The 10,677-nt window shown below is 48.4% G+C and overlaps 5 protein-coding genes across 5 annotated transcripts; 3 read left to right on the top strand and 2 right to left on the bottom strand.

The window, feature by feature from the left end:
* Nucleotides 1-1,355: 1,355 nt before the first annotated feature.
* On the top strand, nt 1,356-2,030 carry N7487_000219 (uncharacterized protein; the record flags this gene model as incomplete). Its single annotated transcript, XM_056867968.1, has 3 exons — nt 1,356-1,668; nt 1,746-1,828; nt 1,914-2,030. The coding sequence occupies 3 exons, from the start codon at nt 1,356-1,358 to the stop codon at nt 2,028-2,030; spliced, it is 513 nt and encodes a 170-aa protein (XP_056732752.1).
* Nucleotides 2,031-2,587: 557 nt separating this feature from the next.
* Nucleotides 2,588-4,227, bottom strand: N7487_000218 (RNA polymerase II-binding domain-containing protein; the record flags this gene model as incomplete). The annotated part of the gene is made up of 2 exons (XM_056867967.1): nt 2,588-4,012; nt 4,081-4,227. 2 exons carry the CDS (start codon nt 4,225-4,227, stop codon nt 2,588-2,590), a joined length of 1,572 nt encoding a protein of 523 aa, XP_056732751.1.
* A 1,937-nt stretch (nt 4,228-6,164) lies between these two features.
* On the top strand, nt 6,165-6,467 carry N7487_000217 (uncharacterized protein; the record flags this gene model as incomplete). Its single annotated transcript, XM_056867966.1, has 2 exons — nt 6,165-6,358; nt 6,437-6,467. The coding sequence occupies 2 exons, from the start codon at nt 6,165-6,167 to the stop codon at nt 6,465-6,467; spliced, it is 225 nt and encodes a 74-aa protein (XP_056732750.1).
* Nucleotides 6,468-6,916: 449 nt separating this feature from the next.
* Nucleotides 6,917-7,590, bottom strand: N7487_000216 (uncharacterized protein; the record flags this gene model as incomplete). The annotated part of the gene is made up of 4 exons (XM_056867965.1): nt 7,532-7,590; nt 7,464-7,477; nt 7,362-7,387; nt 6,917-7,269 (listed from the first exon to the last, which is right to left on the bottom strand). The coding sequence occupies exons 1-4, from the start codon at nt 7,538-7,540 to the stop codon at nt 6,917-6,919; spliced, it is 402 nt and encodes a 133-aa protein (XP_056732749.1). The 5' UTR covers nt 7,541-7,590.
* A 3-nt stretch (nt 7,591-7,593) lies between these two features.
* Nucleotides 7,594-10,610, top strand: N7487_000215 (TFIIH/NER complex ATPase/helicase subunit SSL2; the record flags this gene model as incomplete). Its single annotated transcript, XM_056867964.1, has 4 exons — nt 7,594-7,602; nt 8,027-8,060; nt 8,111-8,224; nt 8,284-10,610. The coding sequence occupies 4 exons, from the start codon at nt 7,594-7,596 to the stop codon at nt 10,608-10,610; spliced, it is 2,484 nt and encodes an 827-aa protein (XP_056732748.1).
* Nucleotides 10,611-10,677: the final 67 nt, after the last annotated feature.

Below are 10,677 nucleotides of genomic sequence, written 5' to 3'. Positions count from 1 at the left end.
TGTTTTGGAGGTTTCTCTCGAGTATCGACTGCATAGATCGACTGCATAGAGCTAGAAAGCTTAGATTAGCTAGCTCTATCTAGGTCCGTTGTAAGCGCAAATGGTCAGATAGGCCGGGTCGATCAGTCCTCCCGGCGGCCCGGGGCCGCTTTGATCGGCGATGCCGATGTTTCAGATATGTATTTGTTTAGGTGAGAATGAGACTAAAAAAGACGTGTGCGCAATGTGATTGTCTGACTCAAATGGGAATTTCTGTTGGTATGGCGATTAGAGAAGCGAATAAAATGAAATTTGTTTGAGTTTGTGTAGTTATATATCTTTGGTAGGCAAAACTTGATGATCGAATTCAAGCTTATTTTTTTTTAACCCCAGACTTATGAGGATTTTCGTGTTTGAAACTAACTAGGATATATGTTCAGTCTTACTAATTAGGAGCAAAGTCCTCTTTTTTGTTCAAAAGGACATCTTCAACATATGTATACAATCAACTATTTTGCTGTCCTGGTTCATAGATAGAACTCTTTGAATAATTGCTTCTTAAGTCGCTGGCTTTCACGAAGAACGCATTAGTCTTAACTTGGAATCTTGCCGCGGTCTAGTGAAGAGCTGCGTGCTTGAGGCATCCCTTGCATACCTCCGAAGGGGAATCCAATACACTCGTAGAGAACTTGTCTTCCCAACGAGTTATATAATTTATTGAGCATGAGGTGGTTTAAAGGAGCATGAGATTATTAATGTGACTATAACTATTACATTGTTGTATGTTCCAATTGACTCTACTTTATATCGCCCAAAATACATACATATCCAAATTCGAGCATAGATAAACAACAGACAAGATCAGCACCGAAGCCCACATACCAGACCGAAAGGGTCCAGAGGGGCCAGTAGAAACTATTACCGAGAGTACACATTCCACATGGTTCAACTCAGCAGCGAATCAAGACCATACCGTACCTTTCCAAACAGAGGGGTGAAACCCTTGGAATTCTGGGACTCGACCACTAGCCAACCAAAAGCCCCCAAGGGAGGAAGGCAGAAGAAATTTCGATAGGCCTGTTGAGGCCCGTTGGCCCCCCAAACAATCCGAACACCGCATACATTGAAGGTCAACATCGTGTTCCTGTTTCCTCCCCTCCGACACGCCCATCGACAACCTCGCGACAACCAACCCGGCCCAGCTCCAGCCATTCAATTGGATCTCGATCCCAGAGTCCATTACACACTCCTTTAATTTACCGTCTTTAACATTGACCTTCATTTCGGATATCTAAGTCTCATAGCCATCCGCGGTTATACATCCACTCAGTAATTTTTACACCTACACAACATACGAACAACAAAATTCAGCAACAATGCACGTCACAACCTTCCTCACGGGGCTTGTCTCCCTCTTGTCTGTCACTACCGCCATCCCAGTGGGAAACGATAACCCAACTCCCACATCCTCCGTATCCAAGCCTCTCGTCTCGCCCTCGAGCTCTGCCTCTGCCTCAGCTTCGGCTACCCCCTCGCCCAACCCCTACGAGGCTTACACATGCCCCAAGGGTAAGTTCAAGTCCTGCTGCATGTCTGTGCAGCAAGCGGGCGGTGATATCGTCAAGGGGCTCGGCGAGTTAGTCCCAGTCATCAGCGGACTGCAGGTTAGCTCGGCTGTATCTTTCAAGTGTATGTTTCTCCATTCTTTCTTCAATATAACATCGGGAGCCTTGATTATTGTATACTAATTCAATGTACCTTTACAGGCAAGGACATGGCAGAGAAAGAGGCTCCTGATACATGCAACGCGAAGGGTTATTCTCCCATGTGCTGCAATAGCAAAAATGATGTATGTGTTGCATCTTCTCTTGCTTTTCTTTTCTTTTTTTATGTTTCCGAGAAGAGAGTGTATCTGACTTGTTATTTTCTTCTAGGATCCCGGCTTCAACTCCTGCAAACCTTTCGCGGAGGTTAAGAAGACTTACTATACGAACCAAATGAAGGATATGCCGGAGACGCAGGCTGATTTGATCATGGACGTTCTCACTTAAATTCAACGGCCTAGCTGGTCTGCAACAATGTGACATGGGATGGGTGCCGCATGTACTTTTTGGGGTTGTATACGTGCAAATTGAGGGTTGTGTGCTCGAGTCTTGGTTTCATTTTTCTTTTCTACTTGATATTATATGCACACTTGACCTGTGGTAGTTTGGCTCATGAAAATTACGGTGTGTAATTGCGTACGCCATGCTTCTATACGCGGTTATTTTCTATATTGTTTTCCATCCTCGCTAGGCTCTGCTGTAAATGTTTGTAGATTGCTTCTGCTAGTCCATTAATAAAAAGCCTATCGAAGTTTCCTGGGTTGTACCTATTCTCATACTTACTGTTGATAGTATCAACAGTGAAGTGCTTACTCGAATGCAACAACAATCAAATGTACTCTTTCATATTGTGCTTTAAATCAACAATGAATGCCCCGCTGCGGTGGGGCCGTAATCATACAACCGCAGCATTGGAAGGCTGCCTTTCCATTGACTCGATTTGAGTCGATCGTATTTCAAGCATTCAAGCGTAACTCTTACATAATTTCGTGTGCACATTTTGATTACCACCCGCGCCCGCCCTGGGGAGGTCCCCGCGGCGCACCACCCCGACCCCCGGAATAAGGAGGGGGGAAGTGATGTTGACCCTGTGGCATCCCGTACCCCTGTCGCTGTCCCTGTCCCTGGGGCATAGAAGGGTGGTGGTGGTACGGAGGAGGGAAGGCTGAGGAGGATCCGGGTCCGGGTACGGGGAAGGGCATTGCTGGCATATGCGGGGGAGGGGGAGGCCAAGAACCATAGTTGGGTGCAGGTACCTGGGGATAGCCATTGCTGGGACCCATGGGAGGATGGGCATATTGTCCATTGGAAGGATGGATAGTGGGGAAGGAGCTGTAGGGTGCGGCGGGGTGTTGAGGTTGGTGAGGGGGCGGGAAGTGTGAAGTGGATGATTCGTGAGGTGTGGATGAGCTTTCCTGGCTGTGTGAGTGCTGTGGAGAACGGTTTCTTGCTCGTGCGTCATTCCCATGACGGAAGCCAGGTCGGTATGGTCGTGATTCACTTGGAGATCGTGACTCGGATTGACTGATGGAGCTGTCGCTGTAGCGTTGGCGCTTGTTATTGGTTCGTGATACACTGCTACTGCGACTTCGGTCACGGAAGCTCTCGATGTCTGTGTCGGCGGGTTGGCAGAATTCAAGGGACCCTCCGTAATAGTGTTCGCCGTCGAGGATATCGCCAGTATTCTCACCCCGGATCACTTCCTGGCCCAGCCGATCGACGTCTGCATGTTTATCATGCCCAGAGACTTCCGGGTCGAAGTTCTTGCCCACATCACTGAAAAAAGCTTTGAGGTGTTCCACTAACTTTGCGTCGGCAGGACCTGCTAGTAATTGTATCGGTTTCATGGTAGTACCACCTCGGATTGGACTAGTCGAGTCGGGCATAAGGTGAGGATAAATGTTGCCCGCACGAACATCCCCCCATATCCTTGATGGGTGTCCATGTGTAAATGGCATGATATAGGGCACATTTTTGCCTGACTTCTTGGCTGAGTTGAGCTCGTTGGTCGCATTGTTGAAATCCACGGGGACCCCTATAGTCACGACTTGTCGAAGCTTGGCGACCAACTCGGGGTGGAAGTATTCGTGCTCAGCCCAAATATCTAGGAGATCATCTAGCCGTCGATGATGCCGTGGGTTCTTCTGGCGATCACAGTTTGCTGCGTGGCTGACCAACTGCACGATATGCAGCTGCAGGGACCCGGTCACTGCGGAGAAGGTTGCCGGGGCGTCCATGTGGTACTTGCAATGATGTAACAGATCATTGATCAAGTAGAGGATATGGAGGCGTTGGCGTTTTGCTGATATTTTGGATCCAGCGGGCTGGGGTGGTGGGGAGGACGCCGCAAGAGCATCCAGATAATTGGCCAGACCCCGTACCCGACTAGATGAAAATGCAACAAAGCGAACCAACCAGGCTTTACAGGTCTATAGGGGGAAAGAGCTAGTTAGTAAGGTGGCATGTGAGAGTAAACAGAGGTGACAGCGGCTCAAACCTGTATGTTGGCTTGGGAGCAGTGCGACAAAGCGCGCTCGAGCAAAGTGTGGAAGGCGCTTATCTCATCCTTTGGAACCGAAGTAGGATCTGGACATAGAAGGCAAGCTTCAAACGTAGCCTTTAAAATAACCACATTGGTCGCCATTGTGGTTAGCCTCACAATCTCAAGATCTCACGATATTTTGAGAGAGAGAAAGAGAGAGTTCCTCAGCCTGTCTCCCCGGGCTCATGCATGTTCCTTATCGAAGCTTTTATCGCACGTGAGCACCCCGGATATATTATAATCCGATATTGGATCCACAATTATTCCGTAAAGGGTCCGTGCACCGTCGACATTCGTGTACCAAGTGCCAAGGAACAGGGGTATTAAATATGTAATTTACTATGCAGAGTGCAGTGCAGGCATCTCCATAATATCCGTGGACTACAACTACCCTCCGCAACGTGCAATTTTATACATCCATTGCTACCTACATACCCTACTATAAACTATGACTGACGAAGCTCCTTTGTTCTTTTGGATTCAGTGACTGGGATACCTTATCAGTATGACAGAAAGCCATTGCTAGTGCCGAGGCAAGACGAACAATTTTATCACTTGAGCAGTTAGATTGACTATAAATCACTTAATTTTTGCAAGCTAGATGGCTTGAACTTGGTGCTTTTGATGCTTCGTCGGGGGGATGTGTTGGGATGGTCCCATCTCCCGTTGTTTGCCTGCAGACTGGGCGCTTGTTTGTCAAATTCAGGGTATAGATACTTTTCTTTCTTCCCTCCTTCCCTCCGTAGCGGTCCTCCAAGAACTTGGTCAAATATTACCGATAATTGCATTAGAAAACCCTTAAAGTTACGTATATATCTCTCAATCACCCAGTTACATATATTCCTAAACCCCTGTAAACAGACAATATATTGCCCAAAGAAGCGTTAAGCTATAGGCAAATCTTTATAGTTACTGGCTACCGTTATTAAGATATGAAGTTGTAATTTAGCGCATTTACTACGTGTTTAGGTCATCATTTATGTACCCCGGGGCCGTATAGAGTCCAGGGTTCGTTTCACTAGATTAATGCCGAAAGCCTGATTTTGGCCTGATTTACGTTTTAACCATGCCTAGGTATAATCTTTTTTTTATATATTTATTGTTTTAGTCCAGTCGACGAGACAAGCCGAAGGACTGAAAGAAGAGTCGATCACGTCATTGAAATGGATATTGTGAAATCGTGGAGTGAAGGGAAATTGGTAATCAACTCCGTAGAGATAAAAAGGATACTCATATATTAAGATTATATATAGTAACGCATTCGGTTCAATCTAACCGATTCCTATAGTGACCCGCATACCAGAGAGCATACAGCCTGGAGGGTTCCCCTCTTTAATATGTTATGTAGGCAATTATTAGGTAGATTGTAGGGTATATACTGTTAACTAGTTAGTTAACTAGGTAGCAGCCAACCCATACGTGTTGACATCCATCCACAAGATGTCCAGATCTAGAAGCCTTATCAGGATCGGGTATGTGGTTCAATATCCGTAGCATAGCCGTAGACATACATGTACCCGTAAAGTTAACTACCCGTGAACGTGTTTTATGAACCGATTTATGTACCTATGTTTACCAACCTTGGAACATTGAATACAGAGAAGTGAAAGTGTTCGGAAGTGAGTTCCCGGTCTATACCCATATCATATTCCCGCAGTTGACGCGGTGAAGTCCAAGCCCACCTTTCGGCAGGTACATACGGAGTAAACACTAAAAAAATCCCCATATTTTGTGACTTGAAACCCCGCCATGGCGTAAGGGAAAGGAACGGTGCCGATCCATATACCATCTGATCACGGATGAGGATTCCCATCGAGGATCAGGCCATATACCAGATGCCCCGCAATGTCCGGGCCACTTGCGCGATTGCATGGCCTGACTGCTACTAACCTCTCTTTATTATAAAGTCTCTCTGGTAATTTAAATCTTAGTTTTATCTTCATACCCTGCTCTACACTACCCTATCCTGCTTTGCAACTCTACTCTGAAATCACAGTCAAAATCATCATCAAACCATACCCTCAAGGATTCTTACCACTATGGCTTCCATCCTCGCTTCTCAAATCGCCCGTCCTTCCATCCGTCACTTCTCAGCCCACCGTCCTCGTCCAGACTCTCGCGCTGCCCGCGCCGTCGCCATGGGTTGCATCGTATCCGGCGTGGTACTCCCGTTTGTCCCACCTGCCCTGGAGAGTTCGCGACAACGGAGCTCCGGCATCTCTACTAGCGCCAAGTAAGTATTAAAAAATCTACCGCGTTTTGCGTCTGCAGTCAATGCGAGCTGGTGTGGAGAAACTAACCTGATATACAGGAACCCCCCACTTTGCTTCCATGCGCGCTAGTCGCCGCAACCTTTGACTACACGCAATTTTGGCGGGACTGGCGGTGCAGGCGCTGAACAAGACTCAGTTGCCAGGATTGCGATATGATGCATTATGATCAAGGAGTTTGGAATTGGCGTTCTGGTTCTCTCTTTTTTAATACTAGCACTATGGGATCGTGCTAGTACATACATTATTACTATTGAACATGGTGACAAGGAGGGAGTGGAGACATGTTGGACCTCATCGCTATGAATGGCAGGGATCGATAGACAGCCAAATTTGTGCGAATTAATCCATTACTGAACTGACTTGGAGCTCGAGTGCAACGAACTAAATGTGGTACAAAGTAGATCGAGTGCGAGAAATTCCCCACTTCCAGATTATCCACCTTGTTCCACAATCCTCTATTTTTCAGTTTGAACACGGAGTATCCCGTATCAAAATAGTATACAAGGCGCGCCAGCCGATCAACTAAACCGGTTCCCACTAGGAGGTCGGTACGGCTGTGCCGTTTCATATTTCCCCTTCTCCACCACACGGTCAGTCTCGGTCAAGGGTTCGTGCCGGGTAGGGGCCGGGTCGTGGGAAGCTTCGGCACTTGGCGAGGCGGCATCATCGGAGGCGTTCTGGAATCGGGCCATGCTCGCTCGTTTCGAGCTAGTATCGTTGCCCGGGGTTGGCGCGGAGGCTGATTGCGCTTGGCGCTTGTGCTCGTTCTCCATTTGCTTCATTTGCGCCTTGCGCTTGACTTCAGCTTCGAATCGGGCTTGTCGGTCGGCGTTGATCGATTGCTTCGCGAAATAGTAAGCTCCGCCGCCGGCTATAGGGGGTGTGGTTAGTTCGCTTCTTCACTTGTGAATTGCTGGATTTGTCACTGGTACTTGGCCAGCAATCAACCGATAGGTCACATACCCAGGCAAAGGGTGCCCCAGCCCATCCTGTTTAATTGAAAGCCATATCAGTACTGATGTTCTGTTTCTATTTTATCTTTCATATAGAGACATCTTCGCTCACCAGGTAGATCGAATCTAGGAGATGACACAATTAGTAACATTAAGGAGGCATTGGATAGAGGAAATTACCGTATTCATCGCGAACAATGTGGTAGTTGTGAGATGTGTGAAGTAAAACAGAATAGAAAAGGATGCTCTACGTCAGTCCGAGAGAGTCCCGAGGTCGGACCCGACCGGGTGCGCACGGGCCAACGATTGTAATTGGTGCCTCAGGCCACTGATTATCAACCAGCGCATCATCTTTAGAGCCTGGGAATTAAGGACGACCGTTGCCTCGATCATCTTCCTCTCTCATACATACTGTCGCTCTAGTCGACGTCCCAACCTCCACCGAAGGCTTTCCCTCCCTCTCTGACGACTACCGCCCACCGACACCTATCCCGTCGTTTCGCAATAAACTCTCGATCTTTTTTCGCCGCCTGTTCATCCGGCGCAGCATCTTGGTTCCATGCTGGCGTGAGATACTTTAAACGGGGGCGTTGCTCCGCCTCACCGGTGACTCACTCACTGAGATACCATTTGATCTGACTTTCCGCGCTGTTTCGTTTGTCTTGCTGAACACAGTGCAAACATGCCCCCAAACGCAAAGCGGCCGACAGTAAGCCTCTAGTACATATTTCCAAACGACAAGTAACTAATTTTATCCAGCCGGTCGGTCTAGCGGTGCTTCAAAGCGGGCCACACCAGTCCCCGATATCGACATTTCTAGCGGCGATGAATACTCGGACCAGGAAGAGCTGCCGGAGGAATCCAACTTGAAAGGTACAGTGTGGCAGTCTGCTCACCTAAAGCGAACCAGAGACTAAAATTGGAGCATAAAGCGGTTGTCAATAAGTTCTCTCTCGAGGCTTTCAGCAAGAAGAACCAAGTGGAGAAGACGGACCCCAGATTTGGATACAAAGATCTCTCTTCGCTCCCACTGAAGCGCGACCACTACAACCGGCCGTTATGGATCGAGCCCTTGAAAGGCACAATCACCCTCGAGAGTTTCTCCCCGCTGGCACCCCAGGCCCAAGATTTCCTGACCACCATCGCGGAACCGCTCTCCCGTCCGACCCATCTCCACGAATATCGTTTGACTGGACACAGTTTATATGCGGCGGTCTCGGTCGGTCTCAAACCGCAGGATATCGTTGAGTTCTTGGACCGTCTGTCAAAAACACCGCTCCCTGAAAGCATTCGGACGTTCATCATCGAGTTCACAAAGTCTTATGGAAAAATCAAGATGGTGTTGAGGCATAATCGATACTATGTGGAAACGACAGATCCTGAAATGCTTCAGCGGTTACTGAAAGATGAAGTGATTGGCCCCCAGCGAATGGAGAGTACTGAAGGAATTATTGAACGGGCTGCTCCAAAAATGGGTGGTCTTGTCATTCCTGGAACGAAAGACGCAGCTGGTGTACGAGAGACCACTCAACAGGAGGCTGCCGCTGCCGTGGCTAGAGATGAGACCGAAGAGGGAGGGGCCGTGAACTATGGCATCGACGACATTGGCGAGGATGAGACTGAAGAAGCAATCACGTACAGTTTCGAAATTCCCGCTGCTGGTGTCGAGGTGGTCAAGGCCCGCTGTCAATCGATCGGATGTCCTGCCCTGGAAGAGTACGATTTCCAAGGAGACACAGTCAATCCAAATCTGGATATGGATTTGAAACCCGCGGCGCGGATTCGGTCCTACCAGGAGAAGAGTTTAAGTAAAATGTTCGGTAACGGACGTGCCAAGAGTGGTATCATTGTGCTTCCTTGTGGCGCCGGTAAAACCCTTGTGGGTATCACTGCCGCGGCGACCATCAAGAAAGGCACAATCGTCCTCTGCACCAGTTCTATGTCCGTGGTTCAGTGGCGAAACGAGTTCTTGCGGTGGACAACCATCGACCCAGGTGATATCGCTATTTTTACGTCGGATCACAAAGAAAAATTCAAGCGGTCAACTGGTATTATTGTGTCCACATACTCAATGGTGTCACAGACCCGTGCCCGGTCTTACGATGCCCAGAAGATGATGGACTGGCTTCAATCGAGAGAATGGGGTATGATGATTCTTGACGAGGTGCACGTCGTGCCAGCATCGATGTTCCGAAAGGTCACATCTGCAATCGCCGCACAGAGCAAGCTGGGTCTCACTGCAACATTGCTACGTGAGGATGACAAGATCAAAGATTTGAACTTCTTGATCGGACCGAAGCTCTACGAAGCAAACTGGATGGAACTGGCTGCACAGGGTCACATTGCCAAGGTCCAATGTGCCGAGGTATGGTGTCCAATGACAACTGAGTTCTACTCTGAGTATCTGCGGGAGAGCTCCAGGAAACAAGCCCTGCTATACATCATGAACCCTCGCAAGTTCCAAGCGTGTCAGTTCCTGATCGATTTCCACGAGAAGCGCGGCGATAAGATCATCGTGTTCTCGGACAATGTCTATGCCCTCGAGCGATATGCGCTCAAGCTGAACAAGGCTTACATTTACGGTGGAACTCCTCAAAATGAGCGCATGCGTATCCTGGAAAATTTCCAACACAACGAGCAGGTCAACACTATCTTCCTGTCCAAGATTGGTGATACCTCACTCGATCTACCCGAGGCCACTTGTCTGATCCAGATCTCGTCTCACTACGGTTCGCGTCGTCAGGAGGCTCAGCGCCTGGGACGAATCCTGCGAGCCAAGCGTCGTAACGACGAGGGCTTCAATGCTTTCTTCTACTCACTCGTGTCTAAGGACACTAATGAGATGGTCTACTCCGCCAAACGCCAGGCATTCCTGATTGATCAGGGTTATGCTTTCAAGGTAATCACTCATCTGCAAGGCATAGACAATTACGAAGGACTTTCGTATGCGACTCCAGCAGAACGTCGCGAACTTCTGCAAGAAGTCATGCTGCAGAATGAGTCATCCGCCGATGTCGAACAGGTCAATGATGATTTGTTCTCAATGCGCTCTGGAAAGAGAGTGACGGCTAAGAAAGGAGGTGCTAAACGCAGTGCTGCCACTCTTAGTGGTTTGGCTGGTGGCGATGATATGGCCTATATCGAGTACAACAAGAGCCGGAACAAACAGCTCAAGGATAAGGCTGGACATCACCCGCTGTTCAAGAAGATGGAAAGAGACCGACAACGCCGCAAGAAGGAGAGGGAGACAGAGGAATAAAAGCTGAAATGCGTTTGCTGTTTTTGCTTTCCTTGGGCGCGTTAGTCTTTGACCTTTTCTTTTGCAC

This window comes from Penicillium crustosum, assembly GCF_028827405.1.
Source record: "Penicillium crustosum strain IBT 35664 chromosome Unknown utg000001l_segment0_segment0, whole genome shotgun sequence".
Lineage (NCBI taxonomy): Eukaryota > Fungi > Ascomycota > Eurotiomycetes > Eurotiales > Aspergillaceae > Penicillium > Penicillium crustosum.
Note: the sequence above shows the minus strand (reverse complement) of the source record. Positions and strands in the feature narration are given on the sequence as shown.